The sequence below is a fragment of the Lutjanus erythropterus genome, chromosome 20 (genome assembly GCF_056507025.1).
Source record: "Lutjanus erythropterus isolate fLutEry1 chromosome 20, fLutEry1.hap2, whole genome shotgun sequence".
NCBI lineage: Eukaryota > Metazoa > Chordata > Actinopteri > Lutjaniformes > Lutjanidae > Lutjanus > Lutjanus erythropterus.
In genome coordinates, this window is record NC_139336.1 from 33,674,949 (window position 1) to 33,701,274 (window position 26,326).

Genomic DNA, 26,326 nt, shown 5'->3' on the forward strand with positions numbered 1-26,326 from the left:
TTTATTTTCTGATTTATGACTGTAAATACTTTACAGATTTTTCCTTGAAGTTTTGAAATAAACTAAGTTTTGCTAATTGTTTGTTGAGATAATTTACTTTTCCTCTTTAGATTAACTCAAATCTTTGAAACTCAGATTAAAGTTTATCCACCCAAAAAAACGTGTTCTTCAAAAAATGTTCACACTGAGCCGTGAACCTGATTTGTCATTATTATTATTAGCTGCTTGAAAATTAAACGGTGACTGAAAACATTAAATTATTAACCGTTATTCACTTTCACTTTGATGAGTTTACTCAAAAATTTTTGAAGTGCAATTTTTTAGGGGTTTCTAAGATTCACGTTAATCTCAACAAAACATGATTAGTTGGTAAAACTTTTCAGCAGGATTTGTCCGAGTTGTTTCTAAACTCACCAGAAAGACACCAGGACGTCAAATACCAACATTTTGAGTTGGTAAAGTCCTGAGTGAAGCAAAATAATGAAAAAAGTAAGGAAATACAGGGAGAGAGCTGCAGGGTCTCTGTCGGTCGTAAGTGAAAGTATTTCATATTATACCTTTAAGAGTTTGGTCAAAACTCAAAAATCTATTGAAGCAAGTTGCCTTGAAATTTAAATTTTTCTCAGCTTTTTCTGTTTCTCCGGTGAAATCTTAAATCACAGCTGTAGAACTGCACTCAGCTACGTCATGATCATATAAAACATCACAAATTATTTGAACCTATTGAGCCCGACAGGATCTGCATTACGCTCAAAATAAAGACGGCTAAAGTGAGTTCTTGCTGCGATAAACGGCGGCGACCTCGAGTCAACGCAGCCGTAGAAAGGAGATAAAGCAGGATAAAGATGCCACCTGTTTCCAGATCGAGGCTCCTACTAAACAACATCATCCGACACCGATCTAAACTGTAAGGGTCAATTTTAACCTCAACTTGAAACAGTCAAGGAAACAAAACTCACACGTTCTTCTACTTCAGGTAGATGAAAAGCTTTTTTGAAAAAAAAAAAAATAATTACTATACATGGTGAAAATAAAAAATAAAAACTATACACCCAGACTGCTTGTCAAATCCACAACTGCAACAACAAACATCGCACATCTGCCTGGACCCATTTGCTCTGTCAGCTGAGAGAGGAGGCGGTAGTTTGACAAAGATATAAAAAACTACCTTGATTCATGCACGCAGCGACGCACGCTCTCGTCCTCGTTTGCTTCCTTTTAATAAAAAAAAAAAAAAAAAAAAAAAGATATAAGCTTTAGTGGAGGCTGTGGGGGAGGAGCCAAGCCGTCCAGTTAAAGCCCTAGCCAAGGAGAAAGGACATGCAGCGACAGCATGAGGCAAGGCGAGTTGCCGGGACCACTCTGCAGCCTCGGTGATATTAAGCTAATCCATCTCAAGTCCCAAAAAGGGTGACAGTCCTTTAAGAGCGAAGGCAGTTGATAAACACAAACAAGCACACAAATGCACACACTAACACACAGGTGTATTGTACAGACTCTCCTAGAGGGCGCCGCCGGCCCTCCCGCTAATCAACACAAACAATCCACTTGAGCGAAGCTGCATTGCAGCAACTATACACATGCATTGACAGTTTAGTGAGGAGTTGCTGTTGTCCACATGCACTTGTGACAGAGGGAGGAGGAGGGGGAGGAGGAGGAGGAGGAGGAGGAGGAAGAGGAGGCCAGGTGTGCATGTTGAAATGTGTTGGGGGGGGGGGGACAATAGCAGAATTATCTATCATGCAGCAGCTTTAAATTTGCTTTGAACCATCAACAGGCGTGGATTTAGCCTCGAAATTAAAAACGATAAAATAAAATAAAATAAAAACATCAGAATTCCTAAACAACTGCCAGACAGAGGGGGACAGTGAGACAAGGGGGAGGAGATCCAGACAAATCTTTTATCAGGACGAGAATATAGACAATATTGAGGGGAGAGACAAGGATTAAAGTAGAGACAGACAGTTATAATACAGGGGAAGGTGAGGGAGATAAATGGTCCAATACCTGCTAATAATCTGATACCAATTTTCTGTGGGAACCTGTATGCTAAAAACATTCTATTTAATTTAAAAGGCTTGACTTTTCTGAGTCACGGTTTACACACCTGAATAAAAACAAAGCCCCGTTGTAATAATCAACTAACAATTACATATCAGGCAAGTTACGTTCTGTGCAAAGAGTTTTTTTTTTTTCTTTTTATACGTATGCAAAACCAGGTTTGTTTTTTTTTGTTTGTTTTCTGAGTGAACAGGAGAGGCTTGTGATTGGGGGTAGGATCTGTACAGTACTGTTAACCAATCTTGTCAAACCCCCCAATGAATCATGTGAGACAGGAGCAGAAGAGGCGACGTCAGGGGGCCACTTCCTCATCGTGGTGGACGTTGTCTCTGATGACATCATCATGACAGGGTTTGGTTGATTTGCCTCATTGCTCATGAGCAGCACTGGTGCCTCGAATCGGACCTTTACTACGCAGCTGAGGGACAGAAGAGACAGAAGTTTGGTGAAATAAAGACTACAGAGGTGTTTGAATCTGCTTGCAGTAAAGCCATGCACATGCAGGAAAGGAGGTTAGTTGATATCTCTATTCTCACGATCATGAAACGGGAGGAAAACAAACTGTAAGACGAGTGAACGAGCTGTAAGAGAACGTTAAAATGCAAGAAATGACAAACATGAGTCGATGAATGGCAGGCAGAAAAAAAACCCTCAAGACAACAGAACGTGGCCCCGTTCTTCATTTGTGGTTAACAGAGCTAGCTTGACTGGTTAGTTTGTGATTTGGATAACTTGAATTTTTGCAAATTGCATTGTATTGAAAAAAGGTGAGAGTATTTATTTTTATTTTATATATTGACACTGTGTGTGTGTGTGTGTGTGTGTGTGTGTGTGTGTGTGTGTGTGTGTGTGTGTGTGTGTGTGTGATGTTCATACTGCACAGCGCAGACAACTGTGATTAACAGCTTCAAATGGCTCTTAATACACACAGGACTTTTCATACGAAGTTAAACATCATCGATTAATAAACTGTGCTCAACTTTAACTGCTTTGAGTGTTTTTTTTTCCTGTTAGACTAGTCGACTACTCTAAATTAAAATTTGCATTTAACCGACAGGGAAATTAGACACCAGTAACATCAGTAGTTAATGAAACAGCAATCATTTGTCAAGGAGAATATTCAAATTCAAGCATATTTTCAAACTGTTAAAATGAATCATTTTCCATCTTTAAAGACTTTGTACTAGACTTTATGTTAGTCCAAGGTACATCCTGACTGGAGTCACAGGCTCATTCAGTCAGTAATATGTACTGATCAATATAATTTAATCTAAGATTTAACAATTAAATGTCAAAGTGCCTTCAAAGAAGAAGAAGCTGTCTGAAAAACAAGAGGATCATTTCAGCTGGCTAACAGGATGTTGGTTAGTTAGTTAAGCCACATTTGAAGAACGGAGCGTGAGACAGAAACGTGAGAGGATGATTAGAACAGAAAGAAGACACAGGGCTGAAAAGATGTCAAGCACAAAAGATCTGAAAACAAACGGGTGAGTTAGACAGCAGCCAGACAGCAGCATTAACGACAGGGTGGAGAATGATCCATGCAGCGGCACCACCTCTCCTCCGGTTCAGACTTACTCAGCCTGCCTCTAGAGTTTGACCTACAGCGACGGGCCTCTACTCGTCTGTCGCAGAGGTCCCTCGCACATCTCCCTTCTGACGCATCTAATGTGAAATTCAGGAGTAAACAAAAGTTAAATCAAGAAGATCAAGTACGATGTGTCGTCTCCAGCAGTCTGCTCAAAACACAACAACCATCATTTATAGTGTTATCAGTCATCAGTCATAGAACAGAGCAGTTTTTAGAACATCTGTAAACATCACATCAGGAAGAGGCCTGTATAAACCAGCAGTGTAAGTCTATTGTATATTTGTTGAGTCCATTACCTCCTCAAGCTCTTTTTGGGTCTCCTCTTCCATCCGCCTGATGTCCTCCATGGTCAAACCAACCCATCTGTCAATCCAGCAGAACAGCTGGCGGTGGAAGTTGGTGAAAATACGCTTTTCTTGCTGTCGAAGGAACAAAAAGAAATTAAAATGTATCAGTAAATTAAAACAACTGCTTTTCTGCACAACAAACAGGTGGTTTAGAGACCGATGACTGTGATATTAAGACACATAATGCATGTTGGGAGACTTCGCATGTTTTTCTGTTTAATTTCTCTGACTCTGCAGGGACGTCCTCGTCCCCAGTCAGCATTGCGGTCTGTCAGAGGCGGAACTTGAAGGAACCAACTGGTACCAGCCAGGACTGAAACTAATGATTATTTTCTCAATTGATTTATTAACCTTGTCACAATATTTGAAAAATAAGTCCAAACATGTGGAACACATGGATCTATGACATTTATTTTATCTTTTGATTTCATTTCATTATTTTTCTTCATTTTGAAAACACTGCCTGATGAGATGAACAATATAATATCTTAACTTTTAGCATTAGGTAGCAAACAATGCCACTATTTTGGTCCCTAAAATGGTGAAAAATTTCCATCAGTCCAGTATGACATCCTAAGAAACCTAAGATATCTGAATAAAAACAGATTCTGTGGCCACCTGAGAATCTCCCCTTTAGAGACACACCCACTTCATGCTAATCCCACGCAGTCTTGAGCAAAAACAAACTGCACAAATGTTAAATTCTGTCTATTCTATTTGAATCTCTCTCCAAACTGAGGTCCCTCAGCAGTGTTGGAATATTGTTGACTGGGTTTAACTGGAAAGCTGAGACTCCTGTGGATTCAACAAGCCCAAGTGTATCCATGTATGATGATGTTAGTTGCCATAGTAACCATTTCATCATAGCAAAGACATTCTTTGAAACTTGCCAATGCTGTATAAAATGATCTGTATTGACCTTGAGGATAATCACAACCTCATGAAACTTCACAAACACAAACTAAAGACCTGCAGGATTCAGAGGACGGATGACTTTCCCACATATACTGACAATAAAATGGTTTCTCAGCAGTTCAAACAACAGAAGCACTTGCTATCCAATTGCTGAAACATGCAATTCCTGACAGAAATCTCCAAAATGTCGAAGGTTTTTAAAACACAGCATGAATTTCTCTGTGGTACTCCTTCAGTTCTTGGCGTTTTGATGTGGTATGGTTCCATGGATACCCAAAATTCTCCCCTTTACATAAATGTCCACGTTATACTAATCCTACACATGCAGTTAGTTTCTGCTGACTCTCCCTAAAGAGCTCTCCTCGCCCACTTAGTAAACTCTGTCAGCGCTCCCTTCTCTTCCCTCATCTGAAGTATGCTTTGCTCAGGTTAATTTTCTCTCCTTACAACTTTAAGAACATTGAAATGTCTCCATCTGCTGTCCAAAACAAAAACGACACTTGGTTGGCACACTGAAAAAAATCATAGCAATGATTTCACAGGATTCACTGCCATAATAAACTATATAAAATCTTCATTACGAGTATAAATACTTCTGCAAATATTAAAGTTATGATGCTTTACCCTGTGGATGAAGTTTTCCACTTTGGTCTGCAGACCCCACCATCTGAACCGGACAGTGACCAGTTTGTATGCACACATGCGAGGACAATCTGTCTTCAGCTCGTTCTGTGAAGGAAGAAAAAGAGAAATCACAGTTCAGCACTCGAACGTGTGACAGAGGACAGACAGTGGACGTCACGACAACAATTACTGCGTCTCTGTTGCTGCGTCAGGTACCTTCCATTCAGGGCTTAGAGGTCCTCTGCCCGTCTTGTCAGAGTGGAAAAGAGCAGGATCTTCTTCTGGCTTATAGTCCTAAAAAAAAAAACAGAACAAGAGACGACAAAAACATGAAGATCATGTGAGAAACAGACTGTACTGTGTGACTGTACAGGGTCACACTGAGTCAAGAGGTGGAAGTCTTATTTGTTCCTGTTTGTTCACAGCAGAAAATGTGTTCAGAACCAAATTCACCAGAGTAAAGACCTTAAAGTCGTATCAGAGATTCATTTAGTTATATGTAGGAAGTTAAACATGAAGAGTTATTTTCCCTGGAATATCACAGAGAAAATGACAAAATGTCTTATCTAGGAATGATAACAATTAATCAGTGATCGATTAATCATTGTAGTCCTTAGGAATTTGATTGATCATGTAAAATCTAATTGATCTTCTATCACATAAACATCTGAAATATGAAGCTTGTTATATGTTTCATAGGCTACACTCCTAGAAATAAGGGTTCCAAAATGGTTCTTCCTGAGGGGCTGAGGTTCTACTCAGAACGATCTGCTTCTGAAGAACCCTTTTTGGAAGAAAGGGTTTGTCAAGGGTTCTTTATAAGACTGAAGTTTCCATTAAGAACCCTTTTCATCCAAATAACCTTTTTTTTTAGAACAAAGAGTTCTTCAGAGATTGTTGAAATCCTCTGGGTTGGTTGTAAAAAGTTCTCGGTAGAACCCCCTGGTTCGGTTCTAGATGAAACGCTTGGAATATTAAAAGGTTCTCAGTAGAACGCCCTGGTTGAATTCTTGTTAGCATCCTTAGAAAAGTAGAAAGGTTCTCGATAGAACAAAGGGTTCTAAGTGGAACCACTTCACCATAAAAGCGTTGTCTGTCAAACCTCTCACAGGGGGTTCTAGCTGAAACCTTTATGTTGGGTTCTAGGCACAACTCTGTGAAAGTGTTCCAAGCCAACTCTTATAAAAAGTTCCAACAGGAACCAAAAGAGGTTCTCCTATTGGGACAAGCTGAGGAACCCTGTATGGTTCTAGTTAGCACCTTTATGTCTAAGGGTGGATGTAATGCTGTCAGAGAAGGTGGAACATGTTGCTGTGGAAATGAGCGGTTGTTTGGTAAATGCAACATTTTTAAAATGTTGTAAGTCTGATTAATCGATTGATTGACAGTTAATTTTACCAATGATTGATTAAGGAGGGAGCTCACAGTTTGCAGCCCTGATCTTATCTGACAAAAAGACATCGTCACAAAGATGAAACATAAAAATCAAGCAGTCACTGATCTCATTTTCTCCGTGTGTGTTCAGAGTAGTCTTTCCTGCTGACTCCCTCACACTGAAGCTGTTCAGTCAGATTTCACTGAGTGTCCAGACTCCTGCACCGGGACACTGACCAATCATTAACCACAAGACTGCATTTTACCGCTCATCCCCCAAACACCAACCCTGGAGCTCAAGGCTCGCTGTGCTGTTTTAATCCATCAGGTCTGCAGAGAAAGAGTGCAGAATACCTGCAGCAGATGGACACTCAGATTAAGCCTTGGCCTCGGCACTGATCCACTTAAGTCATTATAGTGCAGGAGCTCGTGTAAGAAACGCTGTGACAACTGTGACCCTGCTGGATGAAAGTGGCTTAATGCCTCCTTTGAGATGTTAAACCTCGGGTTAGGGGTTACATGATGGTTTAAGTATTACCGGCTGACAGGTGCCCACAATGGACTAATAAGAGATTTTAAAAGTTTGATTTGTCAGTGATATTTAATCAGCCCCTCCAGGATTTCGCAGCTTTTTTCGGGATTGTTTTGGCCTAAAACACCTGATTTCGCAGCAGCTTTTCGATGCACACTGCAGTGTTTTTAAGTGTTTTTTGCAAAGAACCTACAGAGACTACAGAGTAGCCTTACCTAAGACACAAAAATTCTAAGAAAATCTGCTTTATTTGTAAATGAAAAAGTGCACCTGTGAGGTATTCCACAAAGAAGCAAAAACTCAAGCAAACACAAAAATATAGAACATATAGTGTATCAAACATTGATAAATGGCAATGATGAACTTTCTGCTCTTTTCAGTGTCTGTGACAAAATAAAAAACTAAAAATACAAAAAAATAATAAAAACAGGAAGCTATGATAATTGGTCAAATTTGTGAAAAAAAAGCAAGGTTGTGCAGAATTCACAGGGATCAAATCTGCATTAAATGCTGCGATTGCAGCTTCCTGGAGAGACTTTTTAAACAAAGTTTAAAGACTCGCTGCGTGCTGTGACTGCATCCTTTTTCTGTCCAAATTTATTTGACACCAAATCAAAAGTTGCCAAAGATTTAATAACCCATCATGACACGCTTCCTCCAGCAGTCCAACTGAATTCTGATGCCATTTCCACAAGACTGCACCACTCTCAATTAGAAAAAGTGTCTTTTTAAGCAGAATTCAAAGAGTGTCACAGAGATGACAACTGAATATATAATGCACGCCCTCGAGCTGTAACATCCACAGACAGTGAATAATGAAGCAGCTGCTGGGACAGTGTGACAGCTGAACTGGGGTTTTTACTGGGATCCAGACACATTTTTAAGATTCACAGCTGCAGAGCTGAAGGGAGACTTTTTGCAAAGCTTCTGCGATGCATCAGAGACGTTCACTGATTCAATGTGATTGGCCAAATGTCAGCTGATAACATTCATTCAAGTCAAGCTGAGGGAGACAGCTGCCTGAGTAAACAGACAGGGAGCACATTTTGGCCTTTACGCAGAGCAGAAAGTAAAAGGCAGACAGGAAACTTGAGGAGACAGCGAACAGAGTGCAACAAATTACTGATTGAGGATCATACACATTATTGACAACTGAAGATTGGTTATATGTTGCTTTTAAGACTATATATATTTTAAATGTTTGTATAAAATGGGGATCTGCAAACTTTACCATCAAAAGAGCCACTTATGGCCAAAAACAAAACTGAAAACCTGTCTAGAACTGCTTCTATTAAATCTCTATTTTCCTCAGAAACTTTTCTCTTCTTGGATTTGGCATCGACAGCTGGCCTAGTGAGACTCAAGACTGGCCACTGGCAAAATTTATAGGAAAAGGCACTGAGCCACAGACTGTTAGTGAACAAAATATCAAAACTTTTTTATTCCTGTCGTGTATACCAGGAGTGGGCAATTACTTTTCATGGGGGGCCACATGAGAAATTGAATCTGCTCAGGCTGCCAGAAACAAATGATATAAGGTTCTAATAATGGTCAAATCTCTGATCATGAAATGGTCAGAAATGTTCTATACAGGGCACTTTAACTGCTGGACACCCTTTCTGAATTGCCATGTGATGAATGGTGGGATAATATTTTGTTGGCAACGTTCAAAACTTTTATGTTTTTACGTTTTACGGAGTACCACAAAGGCTGCACACAGGCTGCATACAGGCTGCACACAGGCTGCACACAGGCTGCACACAGGCTGCACACAGGCTGCACACAGGCTGCACAGAGGCTGCACAGAGGCTGCATACAGGCTGCACACAGGCTGCAAAGAATGTAGCAGCAACAGTAGAAGAAGAACAACGTAAACAACAATACAAAAGATACAGTTCATTATGAATACCAATGAACACAGCACTGACCCCTTTCAAAATAAAGATCTGAAAACAGTTTAATGGGAAGCAAAATTCTGTTGACTGTTTTCATTTTTAATTTTTGGTATTTCAATGACAACTTTGTGGGCCACATGAAACCGTTCATTTTGCCCGGCTCAGTGTCGGTCATTTCTTTGTTAAAGCACAGGAGAGGGGCTGCTGTGGGGTTCCAACACACAGCAGCCCTTCAGTCAGTTCAGTTCAGTCTGACTAAACTTTTGTTTTAAACAATCAATCAATCACATACTGTACACGACAGCACTCCTCGTAAATTAATTGGTAAACTAGGGGTGTAAATCACCATGATGATACAGTACGATATCGATTCTCTGGACAATGATATATTTGCTGATACCACAAAGTCTGCAAAAAAAACAACTGTGATTAAATTCAATTCAGAGGTCTGTGATCGATAGACCACATCATGTGTCTCACAAAAAGCAACTAAATTATGATTTGACAGTTTTATGACCAAACTTCTCTAGACATTTGTGACACAGACATGCCATGGGAATTTCAAAATAAATGTGTATCTTAAAGATATTTGATCACTGATCAATGAATAAATATATTAATCCAGATTAATGCATTGTTATCTTGTGATCGATGTGAGATAAAGATAAAAGAATTGCTGCTGTAATAACTTCACAGAGTTGTCTCACAAAGCACTGTGCAGCGGTTTGGTGGTGGGAAGACTTCAAATTCACAGATCTGTTACGCAAACTGGCCTTCCTGGATCAAATTTTAATTTCTCACTGGTGCCTGAAGCAACACAGTGACCCCCCCACCAAAGCAGCCCCCTGCAATGTTTAAACGCGAGGCTGATTTCAGTCTGACTGCACACCAAGTCCACAGAGGGCTCCTCCATCACTGCTGCTACTCCGAGGAGCTGCTGAGGAGCCACAGCTTACTAGACTGAAAAACATGATGGATGTGATAGAAAAACTTGATTTAGTTTGCTTTAATCAGTGGGGACACGTGGGCTGTGTGAGATCTGATACAAACAGCCTCCAGTGTTTCTCCTGACAGAAGCTTCACTCAGACTCTCTCGGATTATAAAATAGTAGGGGCGGCTCAATCCCACTATTTCCAGTCTAATAATGAAACTGTTACTGTAACCTTGAATATCTGTCAATACCGACTCAAAACCAGCTTTTCCCCCTCAATTAACTCTTTCTCTGCCAATGACAAGATATCATCAACTGCTGTTTTCACTGCCAGGCGATACGGGACGCTGTGACGGATCATCTGACAAAAAAAAACTGTCATTCAAACATGAAGAGAACTGCTGGAATTCAGCTACAGAAAAAGTAGATGATGATGTTATGTAGTACGAAAACGCCAGAGCTCAGCTTTAAGATCTGTGGGTCAGAGAGCACCTCGACCCGGGCGCAGAGCGAGGCTGCTCACACCACAGACCCTGAGACTCACCCTGCAGCCGGGACAGAGAGCAATCCAGCCCCCGGGCCTCTGGGACAGAGTGTTTCAGGTGGTGTAGCACCACGCCCCCCCCCAAAAAAGTGTAGTTGATATTCTGCTTAACAATGTCTGTCCTAAAAATGCTGTGGATTTTTTGGGGCGAGGTGCTTTTTATACCTTTAATGGACAGGACAGCTGAACATATGACAGGAAAGGGGGAGAGGGAGTGAGGGGGAGTGACATGAAGCAAAAGGTCATAAAAGGTCACAGGTGGGAGTCAAACCCACGGCTGCAGTATATGGAGTGAACGCTCTACCAACTGAGCTCCCAGGCCAACAAAAGTGGATTTTTTTTTTTAAAGCAACCAAACAACATTCAAGTGCTTTTTAAAAACAAATAAATGAAGCCAGAATAAAATGTTTTTTGTGTCTGAATTTAAGAGATTTTTTTCTTCCTTTTGATATATTCCATGTTAACATATTCATAGAACTGAATATTCTGTGGGTGCTGAAAAATCTGTGAAGTTTGTCAAAACTACTGGCACAGGCAGACATTTTTTTTAAACACTGCTGGGAAAAGAGTTAAAAGAACAAAGCTGTTAAAATGTTTGTATAGCTGCACTTTGCTTGAGCACAACTTAAACATTCAAAATATGGCTGAGCAATGTATCTTTATGGATGCTAACTGTGGATACATGGTTTAAATGTGTGTTATGTCTTTAAGTCAACCTGTATGTCCACACTCTTCCTCAGGGTGGAGACATCCTGCTGAAAATCAGAGGCACCAACACCTGCTCATCAGGCTGTGAGCCGTCTGGTCACAATCAATCAACTCATAAACCGCTTCCATATCTTTGTTTATTGGTTTGAAAAGGCCCTAAAAGACCACCAGTATAGTAGAAGTAAAACTCACCCCAGGGGCCACCTCTTCTTTGTTTGAAATGTCTATGGGGACCACCTCCACAGTCTTCCACGTCTGCTCGTCCAGGTCATGGACCTGGCACAAAAAGAGAAAACTTCAAGGTAAACCTCAGCTCAACAGACAGACTACAGGAGACACTTCCGTTCTTATTCAAATCTGTGTCGAGTGTGAATCAAATGAGATGGAAATTCAAAACCAGCAACCTTCGGACCACGAAGCAGCAATGAGGTGTTTTTTTTTTTTAAGTCTGGGAGGATAACCCCAGTGATATCCTAGTGATGTAAACACTTCTATCTTTTTCCAGACTAAAATTTTCAGACCATATTTGACATCTGAGTACAGATGACATTTGCGATGTCTACTATGCAAATAAATGTTTTTAAAATCCAACTGTCAACATGTACGTTATTATCATTCTGACTGTGTATGGTATTATGTTGCCAAATAACTGCCGTAATATTGTTGTTAGCTCTTTGGGATTTGCATTTAGCCACTGTGACCATTCCACTGTGGAGGTAGACTCCAGTACATAAAGAAAAGTGAACAAATAAATAAGTCTAGAAGGAAAAAACACAAGAAAGAAAACAACAACACAACAGAGAAGTGGTTGGTGGGCAGGTGATAAAAAACCTGGATAATGTTCATGATCATGTCTACAGGGACAATAAACAGGTTTTTTTTATTCATGTTCCATTTAAAATATCCAGATATGATTAAAAACAGGGTAACTGCAGATGTAAACACACTGTGTCCATAGAAACTTCAGTGAGTGCAGCAATTAAAAAGTATGGTTCAAATTTCTGATAACTACATCACTGCATAACTCAAATTTATTATTTAGATTTATTTGTGAGGCTATGGATGCAAATTTTGCCTCGTTTTCTTTCAAACTAGTTTAGTCGTGGATGTCTGGATTTAATTTAATTCAGTTCATCTTGACCTCCATCCTGTGCTTCTTCACACAGTGATAAACATTTTGTCTGGCTGCTCAAAACATCATGAAAAACACTCAGCATATTTTATTTATATTTTAGAAAACAGAACAGAGGAAATCATCTGGAAATATAGATGATTTAATAATCTAAATAACTAAAAATTAAATTCTATACTGTGTAGGAACCCTGCACTTTATAAATTGGAGGCATATAGTGTAAAAGTGATGTTTATCAGGCGGGGAGGCTGTAATGAAAGATGCTCTTTTGTTGCATTATGGGAAATGAGGGATCCAGTGTTTTGAAGGTGTGGAGACTCATAATAGAGTCTTAGAGTCAGGATATCTTGGATTTTACTTACATTTTCTATTGTTCCCATGTCAGGTTTGTGCCACGTCTCGATCTTTATCATAAAGTCGTCCTTCATGTACTCGTTCTGAAAAACAGGAGAAAACACAGATTCAATAAAAAAGGGAATAATGAATATTAGGCCTTTAGTTTTTAAATGGACCGACCATTTCTAACTAGAGCTGCAATGATTTATCAATTATTAAATAAATTGCTAACTATTTTGAATCAAGTAATCAAGTAATTTTTGTCAATATAATAATGAATATCTTAATGTTTTGTGCGTCAGAAATCAACATTTTTCACCATTTTCTGACATTTTACAGACCAAACCACTGATCAGGTTAATCGAGAAAATAATCCACAGATTAATCGATGATGAAACTAATCATTAGTTGTAGCTGTACTTCAAACAGTAAGTGATTAAAACAGGCACTACTGCTGGACGAATGATGGCAGCTGATCTCAGACGGTATTGAGAACACCATGAATGGAAGATTCTGAGAGACGTCCTTAAAGCCTACAGCTAAATCCAATTAACTAATCAGACGTTTAGACTGAAACACACTAGAGATGCTTCACTGCTCAGCTCACATCTATTTTTAACCTTCACACTAGAAGTTATTTTGCACTTAATGTGCAGCATTAATGAGCTGTGAAAACACTGATTTAAGGACAGACAGTGGTATCAAATATCGGTGTTAAACATGGGGGGATTACTGGATGTTTGCAGCAGACTGTGTTTGTGTGTCATCACTTAATTACAGCGATCTGTGCAAACTTTTCACATCAAATTCTGATTTTTTCAGCTTTAATAAACTTAAACCACTGACCAAAAGCAAGTCATTTTGTAAGTGTTGACCTGTGATGGGAACAGAGAGCCGGAGAGGCCAAACAGGAGGAAGCTTTTGTGACTTATTTGCTGTGTTTCAGGCTTTTCCACTTTCCTTTAATCTCGTCTGCAGGGGGTAAAAACTGTTCCACTGTTAGGAGACAGGACTCGATGGTACTCAGTGTCCCTTTAGTAAATTGTGAGTCGATTGCTGTCCTGTTAGAAATCCTTGGAGAGCTTTTTCCTCTCTTCAATAACTGTTTATTGAATGAAATGATGTTCAATCTGAGAACGAAAATGTCAGGGGAAGTGAACGGCCCGGTGCAGAGAAAACAGAAAGAAGCTCAGAGAGCTCCTGTACAGGGATGTCACAAATTTCAGTGAGAAATCATTTCACCCTTTTTCTTTTTTTTAAACCTCTGATGATGATTTGAAATCCTGCCCTCTGTGATGTTTTCATTGATGCAAAACAAACCCACGCTGCATTTTGTGTCTAACTTTGATTGATGCTGGTTTTTCAAGACACGGTAATCAAACACAGTTTTAATGATAATTCATCAATTAACATTATTCACTAGGGCTGGGTATCGATTCAGATTTCCCAAATTGATTCACGATTCAATTAAACTCAGTATCAGTCGAAGATATTTCAGTTAAAAAAACAAGTTTGCTTGGATATGGAAGAGATTATATTACACACAGACTAACCTCCCACCAGGTCATTATTAAAAATATTGCTTACATTAAGAATTGACCCCAAAGCCGTTACATTATTCATGTATTTTTCATTAAACATTACCTGTCCAACACACTAAAATTAGAGATCTCACAGCAAAGACTGGTCCCTCAAAGCTAACAGGGTTAAAACTGCAGGATGTTAACACACATCTGTAGGGGAAAAGATCGATTTTGATATTTGACCATGTAAAGGAAAATCTATTCAAATCATATATATATATATATATATGATATACCATAACACCTTGATGCTGCCAAAATCTAGTCCCTACATCACCAAGCTTCAGGGTCCAAATAATTCACATGCAAATGAATGTTGCTGCTTCACTTTCTGGTTTGATCAGGCCTTAAAAGATTTAAAAAGTCTGATAAACAACTCACCGTCACAACTGCAGAGGGAGGAGGGGAAAAAGAAAAAGGAAAAAATGAGCATTAGTTTCTTTGAAAAACTGAACACTTTCAAAACACTTGATATAGGAAACTGTAACATCCGTAAAATGTCCTTTTAAGTGAGGCCATGATTACAATTAACTGACCTTTCATGTTTATCATATCATGCAGGCACACAGTACAAAGAAAGTGAACTTACTAGTGCGACAGTACGGGTAGGCGTTCCAAGCCTTTTCGTGAAAAACTAATGCTCCCTCTGGTGCAATCATCTTCACAAACCCTGGGACTTTACTGCAAAGAGAGAGAGAGAGAGAGAGAGAGAGGGGGAAAAAAAAGAAGCCAGACAATCAAATCCACCGTCCTTTCATGAGAAATAATAACACGTATATCGGTCTAGAGCAAACTATGAGCTTCAAATTCAAAGAAGCTGGTTAAAGGGTTAAACATTACAATTTAGCATCTTCAGAGCCAAATTAAAATCTTTTATCAGTTCTTGTTCTTTTTTGTTGTAGGTGGACCAAAAGCTATTGTCCAACACCTATTTCCTGCAATACCAAAGAACCAGTCACACAATCTACAGAGGGTGGACAAAATGAGAGGAAACAACTGACAAAGAGCAGGATGACCGTTTGTCTTCACAGCTGCTTCAGTTCTTCTTGTGGTGCTAGACAGAAATCCTGCATGTAGTTTGGTTATTAAACCTTATTCGAAGGACAAAAATTTACTTTGGTGTCTGACTTCATGAAACTTACTCTGATTCGTTTGGCAGCGTGCACCACAAATGATTATCTTGAAATATGGAGAACATCATGCAAGAATGGTGTTTGTACTGTAAGGAAAAGCTGGTTCTGTTAAATGGCTGCTTATTTTGGCTGTGTTGCCATGCAGAGTAGTGATAAACACCTAATGTCTCCCCTCAGACGGCTGCCAATACAGTTCCACCATCAGATCTAACAGCTGGCAGCGTGGTCTGTTGATGGTTTCCTGAGATCTGAACAAACATGTCCAGATGGAGACAAAAAGTCAGATCATGTTGCCAGGTTTTATGCGCCCTTCTTACTCGGGTTACTTGATTAGGGCGTTGGTGAAAGGTGATAACAGTGCCATAAATGCCTGCTTTGTGAAGATGGTATTTATAAATAATAAATATTTCTAAATACGAGTTTGTGGTATTTATGGCTGTCACAAAGAGCCTGTTTGCACCTGGCAATAACGTGTTTTGTGTGATCCAATCATAAGAAGACAGTGAGGCATCACATTAAAATGAGTCTCCGCCTTCGTCTCGATTGAGCGGGTCTCACCTCTCCGCTCTATATGCAAACAAACACGTAGCTACGTAATTTCTGCTCACAAATTCTAAACGTGTTTTAATTTGATGAATTCACTGTCTATGTGACCACAAATGAGACAGGAATTAGGTTGTAAAAACGTAGCTGCCATTAGCTACTTAGCTAAGTCTGCTGTGCAGCTAGTGGTCCTATTAGCTTCAAAGATCAATTCAATTAATCCTACTCTTCCCAGAGGTCCTGTGCTAGAGGTGTGAACACCAACACTTCCCTGGTGCTTCAAGGTCCCAGTCTGAGCAAACACAGCTATTCATGGGACTGCTAGTTTTATATCTAACCGAGCTAACTAGCTACCAGTCAATAAAGTCACAGCTATATTCAACGAGTTCAGAAAAGAAGAGAGAAAGAAATGGAGGAGGACAGGAACAGTGAGGGCAAGAATATGCAAGAGAAGACGGGAAGGGGAGGAGAAAAGCTAGAAAAAGGAAAAGGTGTAGAGGGAGACAGAAAAAAGGAAAAAGTATAGAAAAGAGGCCTGGCAGTAACCCAGAACACTTCGGGAGAAAATGTTCATATCAATTTTCCATTAAAGAAAAATTACAAAAATATTTGTGCAAGCTGTCGATTATAGTTCTTAGAGAGACAAAATCAGCATGTCAGGCTCTCCACTCCGCTTCAAATATATACTGAGTCGATTTCTGACGGGTGCTGCATCAATTAGCACAGAGCACATTGAGCTGGCAGGAAGTCACAAACAAAGTAGAAAGAATTCGGTCAATTTCCAAAATAAAAGCCCAAACATTTTCTCTTAAGATCTTATTAAAGCACTTGCCTCTTTAGATGGTATATTTTATGCGTGTATTGTCCCTTCTCCCCATCCTTCTCATACGGTTCGTTCTTCAGCACCTCGATGCCTTCTCCTCCTCCTGTCTCATTCTTGCTGGCCTCAGCCACAGAGTACAGCTGCCCTACTTGATACTGCAAAAAAAGGGAAGAGAAAGAAGACACAGACTGAATATAAAACCCTTAAGACTACGGGACAAAACCGGTGATTATTTGCTGGGATAGGCAAAGACTGAGCATCCTTGAGTACTTCAAGGATGCAGTACTGGTAATAACCACTAGATGCTACACAGAAAATTACTGGATCATATTTAAATCTGTTCTCTCTCTGTCTTATTTGTGTTCACTGACGAGAGTCAGGAGTCTCAGCCTCTGATTTATGGTGTTTTTGCTGCATAACTGTCCTTTGATCTGGTATTTCTGGATCAATAAAGATGACGGCGAGCTGTAAATTCAAATTAAGGCTTCAAAACATCCTTTTATTAAACTGTGGCTAACCTCACAAAGACATCTCAATAATCTGCAAAGGAAACTCTGCACATTAATTAGGCCTCAGTTTGGATATAGAATATTAATGGCTTTTGTTTGAACGTTAATGCTGATACAATTATTGCGAGGGAATGCAAAAACTGGCATACCTCTGGTCGTGTTTCTTCTGCAGAAAACCCTTTATTTAAAGACATCACAACACAACTATTTCTCATAAAAACTAAACGCTCTGTCTGCCAGCCACAGCACTTTTTTTTGTCCCTCCAAATAGAGATGGCTGTGAAATAGGGCCAATGTATGATGTCAGTGGATATCACAAAGGGGTCTGGGCTCACTCAACCAAAAGTTGTCTATTTATGAGCATGGATTGACTGTTTAAAAAAAAACTCTGCACAAAACATGATTTCTATAAACAGGAATATGACAAAGAGATTGCAGTTTTAAAGGCTGAGCTCACACCCCAGTCCAGTTCTCCCTGTAAACACCACCAGCAGCCTGTCACACCAACACCACTGCTCTCTAACAAAGACTATTCTGTCTTATTATGTGTCTCATTCGAAAGCATTCTGTGTGCACGAGAAAATAGACACAAATCTACTGCTATTCCAACACGCTGCAGCTGTGTATTGTGTCAGTAACACTTAAGAAGACTGGATTTAAAGAATATTTGCTCAAAATCATTAAAGGGTGTGTGGAAGTAATGATACTCACCTCTTCCACAGAGACTGGCAACACTACACGGCTGAGAGAAGAGAAACAAAGGAAAGGTGGGGCAGGAAATGGAGAGAGAGAAACAGATAAGTTGAAGACATTTGTGAGTAAATAGAAGGGTAAAATATTCAGCAGATGTTAAAGATTTTAAACAGTCCATGAGCCTGGGCAGAAGTTAGTGGTGCCTTTTTTTGCTCTAAAATAAACTTGAATATTCCTGTCACTCTGCTACGATTAGATTTTTTTTGTATTGATAAAATACTAACATCACACACATCTTTGAATGCACAGCGGGCACCAAGTGACCCTGAGGAAGCTCGAAAAGCATGAAGCTGTGATTAAACTTTACTCTGACCATCTTTGGGGAAAAAATGAAGTGGCTCTGTGCTAAAAGAGGACAAACTGTCCCCGAGTCTGAATGTTAAAACTCCGCTTCAGTTCCCAAAAGTATGTCACTTGGAGACAGCACGTGGTCTGTAGCCCAATTATAGAGCAACAATAACTCCTCATAATTGAGGACCACAATTTAAGTAAGAAAGTAAGAATGACTTTGTATTTACAGCAAGACTCACACATACGAATAAAGAAAACTAAATATGAATTAATGCACAAGGATGCAACAGAAAATGGTTCATAAAAGAAATAATGTGTGCAATGATTAGAACAATAATCACAATATATAGCTAATTATTAAGGATTTTCATCTATGCCACAACAATCCAGCCCCTGAAAATTCTAATTCTCTGATTTCAGCTTCTCAGATGTGAACATTTTCCAGTTTATTTCATTTTCTATGACAGTAAACTGAATATCTTTGTGTTGTGGACAAAACAAGACATTTCAGGACGTTTCCTTGGGCTTTAGGAAACTGATGGATATTTTTCTCCATTTTCTGACATTTTATAGAGCAAACAACTCATCATCAATCATCAAGAAAATAATCAACAGATTAATCGATGCTTGAAAATAATCTTTAGTTTATACTGTTGAGGTATTTTGTGAATAAAAAAGTAAAAACAAGTGCCAATTAATTTTACAATAGGCGGAGTCCAATTTATGTGATGAGCATACAGTCACAAACTAGAGCAGCAGCTGAAACTGCAGTATAAGCAGGGTTTGATTGTGTACAGCTTATACATGGATATTACAGCGTAATTATGCAAGGATGCAATTCACAGTACAAGGTTCCTCTCTGCGTCTCAGACAGGCAGCACCTCCTCCTCTCACATATTCATACAAATCTTCTGTTCAGATTGGCAGATTCAGCGGCCGACTCTTCTCCTAAACACAAACGGGGGCCGTCGCACAGGATGAAAGTATGCAGCCTGACAGACTCAGTTCAGGGCATCAAGTTCCTCAACCAAAGGGTCCAGGCCTATAATGTAAACAACTGGAACGCCATTAGGCTGTACGATGTATTTATAGCCACGAGAATTAACAGACGACCAGAGAATGTCTTCTCTTACGATTACAAGGACATATACTGCTAAGAATTTTTCACAAGACCTTTTGGTGGATGTGGTCAATAATACTCAGAACAGAACATTAAATCTGAAACAGAAAATAAATTGGCATCAATTTTGATAATCACTTAATTGTTATTTTCCTGAAAAAAATGCCTGACATTCCTCTCCAGCTTCTTGATATTTATGATTTTCCGCTTTTATTTTTCAATATGAACCAAATATCTTTGGAAGACTTGAGCTTTAAGAAACCGCAAGAAATATTTTTCTGTATTTTCAGATATTTTATTGACTACATTACTTGTTAAGTAGCAGAGAAAATGTTCAGCAACTTAGTGCTGCACAACATGGTAAAAAACAAAAAGAAATAATAATTTCACAATTATTCTGATATTGTAAGTTTGATATGACTGCATAATGATTCTGCATCAATTTTCCTTTTCACAGAGAAAATAATATTAAAAATCATGATAATGTAACTTTTTCGGGGGTCTGTACCAAATAAATGTGATTTCTTCTGAAATCTGGAAAACTAGATTTGTAGGTTGGGGCATCTCTGTAGTATTTCGTTATAATTCTGTTTTGTCACACATTTGACTTTTATTGAAAAAAAAAAAGTGGTTTGAATATTGCACTCTGTCATATTGCAGTTTTGATCATTTGATCTGGTTAATTTGGCAATAATCACCTGCTCACTGGACATAAGCCCGCTTATATGGCTATTTATTAAAAAATATATATAAAAAATTTATCACAAAATTTTAATTCAAAAAGGATTTAGTCTGTTCTTCATAACAACAGTCAGTTATACAGAAGTAACACACCTTAGCACGGTGTGACTGACCAATCAGAACTGAGTATTAAACGAAGACGTGTGGTAATGTGTATTTTTGTACATCTGATGTTTTGTAACCAAACCAGCAACACTGAAGTCGCTTCCCTTTTTGGAACTAACTCCACTGTAATATTGTTATTATCACGATATAAATCTTTTTATCATGGTTAAAAAAAAAAAGAGAGAAATAAAGATGAGAGATATGTTTGTAAACAACCTAATGTACAAAAACATCTGCTGGATGAGATGTTGAAGTGGCCAGATTACAACAGAGGTTCAAACACCTGTTATTTTCCCTGCATAGCTTAGATTTCAGCACCAGATGAGGAATTCAATCAATGAAACCATCAGTGATGCATGTTTCCATCTTTTTCCCATGTATCCACTATAATTTCCTGTGGAGGTGTTTTCCAGACGTACTGTTGCATCGGTTTCATTTTACTGGCAAAAAAGGGGAAATATTACTAAACAAAACCACTGTACTGTGCTTCTGCGTGAAGTCGAAAAATGACCATGTATTTAATGATCAAGCAAAAATTTGGCCAAACTACTGACATGACACCAGAAACGATACTGTTCTGTTCAGCTTACAACCATGTGTGTTAATGATTAATCAGTTATTGATTAATCACTGTTAAGAAATCAATCGTGTATGCTTGCAAAATGACCCTCGTCGATTTTTTCATGGCGGGAAAACATGCAAAAATAATGTGGCCAATGACATTCAGTATCATGTGTTCATTAAATACACAAATGAAGTGTGTTTACAGTGGAGAGCACTGAGGGATACAGAGCTGTAACAGTGGCAGCAGAGAGGAGCTCTGTGCTGCTGGAAATAGCTTATACAGGATTATTCAGAGCAAAACAATTTCAGCGATTCAACAAAAAGGCTGACCAGTCACAGTTCAAGTGGTCTGTAGTCCAGGTAACCTGTAGTTATGTAACATCCAGTGTAAGTCCACTATGTGCCTTTACAGACAGAGAGACGTGCAGCTCAGGTGCTGTGATGCTTCGACACAGAAGACCAAATGAGTCTTTCTAAAAAACGATTATTCAGCTGCTTGATTTAATTTCTCTACACTACGACAAACAGACCTACAACCGCAAACATTTCACTAATCTAGAGCTAAAATCGATTACAGTCCATTGATCAAAAAAATTTATCAGCAAGTATTTTGATAATCAATTTATCGGTTTGAGTATTTAAAAAAAAGAAGTCAAAATTGTCTGAAAAATGGCAAACATTCACTGATTCGGGCCTCTTAAATGTGATTTTGTGGCCATAATTGATAGTAATCTGATTGTGTTTGGGTTCTGGATTGTTGGTCAGAGAAAATTATAGTGGAGATTTATCTTACATTTTTATAGACTAAACACTTAATTGAGAATATAATCTGCACATTAGTGGATAATAAAAATAATTGTTGGTTGCGGCCTCAAATTTATCGATCAAAAACAGCTGAGAGATGATTTAATTCTAAGCATGGCATTAACTTGCAGATTTAATGCACCTACATGTAGGCCTATAGCTTAATGTTTCTCTGTCAATTATTACCAAAGCTGACTTTCACAACAGCGATAACAACTTTCCCAGACAATATTATGCAAGTGGTGAATTTTACAGACCAGATAAGTTGGCTGCCATGTTTTATTACCCATATATGCATGTTGCATTTACAGCATTTAAAACAAATCTCTGTCACAAATAATCGCATTTGATTCAGAGCTGAAATTTGGAGTTGTCATAAGTAGACACCTTCTACCTCTGCCTAAAAGACACTAACACATAATACAAATGATCATGAATTTGACGTAATATCCTGCAGTACAACCACAAAGATTTTAACTTTCCCATGCTGGTATTTACTGCACAGCTTTTCCTATTGTAATGGTCTCATGTATGGAGAAATTCCAGGCAAAGATGTAAAGGCTGAGACAGTTTATATAATAAGTATGACTGAAAAAAAAAAAGAAATACTGCAGCATCACTAATAAGGCAATCACACAGATGACCATGGTGGTATGACAGAGCTCTTGACTCAGATGCCTTAGATTATTCACTTCTATATGCATGCAGAAAACTAATTGGCAACACTAATGGACTCATGATATCAGCCTTCACATTCTGCTCTGAGTCCTGCTCTTGTTTCAGATTAGGAAAACTCATCATCATGTTTTCAATTTACTATTCCATCTTCTACGAAAGGTTTCTTTTAAACAGTTCATTTGGTCTTTTTTTTCCTCTTCTCTATAAAAAATAGAACTCTCTCTTGTTTCTTACTTTGGATGCAGATGTTATTAGCGAATACAGATGTTATCAGAAGCAGTATCTGAACGGTGAGAGACCAACCGCAGCTGCAGCCAGTAAAAAAACAGAATCCATTCATTTTAATATTCCTCTTGTTCTTACGCACAAGCAAGCAGACCAATGCAAGTGCGCCTTTGTAAGAGGAAAACCTGATCCTCATTAATGAGTTACAATATTGTCATGACAGAAGAGAAGATGAAGATGTAAGCGTATGATTTGACAGGAACGGTCTGTTTGCTTATTGATCAGTCTTTATTCTGAGGAGGATGGTTAATATATTGTTCCACAGTGAAAACATGAGATTGGAGAGCAGAATGTGGGCAAATTATAACATCAGCTGAGCGAAATATGCATTTTTTTGAAACCTGCTTTTTGTATAATATCATATCTGCTGACCAGTATTATATTAATGTTATGCATTATTTTCTGTCATGTAGCATTCATACTATAGTTGTATCGCTATCTTGCATGTAACCTAATAATTTCGGGAATAAATGTACTATACAAATAAAGTTATTATTATTATTATTAGTATTACTTTTAAGGATGCAAAATACAGATTCTTTTCAGCCGCAACACATAACTGATAATCACGTCATTCAAATGGCACATACCAATAAGATAATCAATCATTTCTCATTTTTGCATTTTAAAAAGAGGTTCATATAATTTGTGGTTAATATACACCTGACAGTAAGAAAGGTTCAGATGTGGTGATCAAAGATGGATGGATTTATTTTCCTCAGCTCTGACTGAACCAAATCCAACTGACATCACTGTAACAACAAAAACTTTGACTCGTCATTTATTTTTTCAAAGTACAAGTACATCAAAAACTTCAAATATACTTTGGCCTTCATAGAGTATTTTGCCTTAGAATTCAAATTTCAGGTTCTCCAGGTTTTAGCTGACTTGTTTGTTTGTTTTAATATCTTCTGGTCAATATCATATTCATTTTATTTCACCTATTATTTTTTGTAATTTATTCGGTTCTATTTCTTACTATAGCTGTATTACTGTCTTGCATGTAATTTGTTAAAACTCTTTGTAACTGTGTGACTAAATGTGCTACACAAATAAAATTGATAATTATTTTTTGGCTCTGACTATCATTAGTCTGCCCAATTAATCAAAATATTATCCAAACTGCGATATAGCCAAGTGTAATATCCAAATCACAGAAGCCGCAATTTTTAGATATGTGAGAAAACAGCATTATGATGTAGTACAGTAGTGCTGCAGAGATGAGTTGGCAGACAAATCTTCCGTTGCTTTGGTGCAGACTAGGACTTAACCATTTTTTTTTTTTAACTATATCTAATTGTGATTATTGTGGCTGAAATTACAACTGTGATATAATTTTGACATCAAAGGGAATGAATAAATGAATTTTTACATCATTCTCATTTTCAGTGAAAAACATTGAAATGATTATGGTGGGTTTTTGCAGAGATCTGTATCAAACAAAGAAGTTTTCTTAAGCCTGTAGAATATGAGGTGTAGACCTGCCAGAGCATCTCTTAAATTTTAAAAACTAATGTTGTGCCTTGAGCGATTTGATTCCTTGATTCAGCTGTAGAACAGACCCCAACAAATGACACATCATCATGATCTGACAGCTGTTTATTTCTGCGCAAATTATGCAGAAATGATCATCCCCACTAATTATGAATCATATGGCAATTACAATATCTGTCAAAATAATCTCTGCGATTTTTTTGCACATTAAATTATACTTTATATCTTCTAGTGAATTTTTAAATGTAATTTAGGCCCATCTGGTTTTGTTTCTTACTATATAGCTGAATTCCTGTATGGCATGTCATTTATTAAAGCACTTGTTTTGGTGCTTCACAAATGAGGTTTAATGATTATGTTTATCATGAGGGCTGCAATTAACGATTATTTACAAAGTTGATTACTTTACGGATAAATCAATTAATAGCCATTTGCCTTTAAAATGTAAGAAAATGGTGACAAATATTAATTAGTGTTTCAAAGCCCAAGATGACATCCATAAATGTCTTGTTATATCCAAAACCCAAAGATATTCAGTTTACTGTCAGAGAGGAGTATTTAAGAAATTGAAATCAGAGAATTTTGATATTTTTTCTTAGAAAAAAAAAAATCACTGAAGCCAATTAATCGTTCATCAAACTAGTGGGCGATTAATTTCGTAACCAATTAATCGTTGCAGTTCTAATTATTATTTTATGGCTGGAGACTGATGGCTGGAACTCTCAGCTGTTAAAACAGACAGCACTTGATTCAACTAGCTTCAGAAATGACAACATCTCATATTAAAGTGAAACCAAAACTTTGCTCCATCCATCTGGTATCTGCAAATCAGATATGATTGTTCCTGCTTTGATTCAAGTTTAGGCACCACTGCTAAATGACTACCCAGTAACACAGAGGAGCGGTTTAACACCGGTTAGCTTAACACACCCTGACTACAACAGGTACCGTTATGTGTAGCGGATACTGGTTAGCCAATAGCCACAAAGTGAAAGCTAGCAGTGCTACGAAAAAAGTGAACAGAAAAGATCACCACACATTCAGATAATTATTTGTATTAAAGAGGAAGTTTCACTCTTGTGTTAGAATTAGCCGCCCAGTTATTAAAGGGCTACCTCTGTAATGCTAGCGGCAAAGTAACAGCAAAGTAGTTAGACCTTCCACAACCACAAGCTAGCTTGAAGGGTACTAGTGGCTAATATTGGAGGATTATTCCTGCTGAACTCTTTGTTAAGGCTCAGGTTTCGTCTAACACACCAGCTATAACTTAGCAGTTAGCTAATGTTAGTCATATGTGTGCTTTACGAATGAACTCTGCTGTCAGATAATTGTCATGCTAGCAGCTAGCCGGCTGCTACAGCTAACTTAGCCAGCTAGCATTAACGGTAAATCCGACGGAGAAGGAACCTTAATCTGTCACTCACGGGACCAAAGCTTAACATTACGGCACTTTAGCGATATAACACGCTGCTAACCAGCTCGCTACGTCAATGTTCGTGATATATTCAGCTATTAAAGTCATGTTAACTAGCTGAATATGCACACTATTTGTGTGCAAGCAGTGTAGCCTTTTTATGTAACTCATTTTCATTAAGAAGCTAATTATCCCCTCTGCCGCTACAACTCAATGGCTAGCGTTAGCATGCACTAGCAACGCCTAAAAAAGACCGGCGGTGTCCACGTCCTGATCCACCCTGCTCAAACCTGCCTTTTTACGGGCTAAACGACAATAAAATCCAGCGAACAGCAGAGCCAAACGGTACGCCCATGTTTACTCTTCAGTAATAAGCTCTCGGAGTGATGAAAATGCCCCTCTAGATGCGCCAAAAGACATTTTTTAAAAACACTTCAGACTCACTATTCCTTGATGAGCACCATCTTCGTCACCCGGGCTGCGCCTGCGCACTGG

The 26,326-nt window shown here is 38.5% G+C and overlaps 1 protein-coding gene across 1 annotated transcript; it reads right to left on the minus strand.

Moving 5' to 3' along the window:
- Window positions 1-201: 201 nt before the first annotated feature.
- pitpnb (phosphatidylinositol transfer protein, beta) lies at window positions 202-26,326 on the minus strand. The gene is made up of 12 exons (XM_084745741.1): window positions 26,276-26,326; window positions 18,294-18,324; window positions 17,083-17,228; window positions 15,164-15,255; window positions 14,956-14,963; window positions 13,018-13,092; window positions 11,716-11,799; window positions 5,755-5,832; window positions 5,539-5,643; window positions 3,949-4,071; window positions 3,640-3,726; window positions 202-2,479 (listed from the first exon to the last, which is right to left on the minus strand). Exons 1-11 carry the CDS (start codon window positions 26,293-26,295, stop codon window positions 3,679-3,681), a joined length of 810 nt encoding a protein of 269 aa, XP_084601867.1. The 5' UTR covers window positions 26,296-26,326; the 3' UTR covers window positions 202-2,479; window positions 3,640-3,678.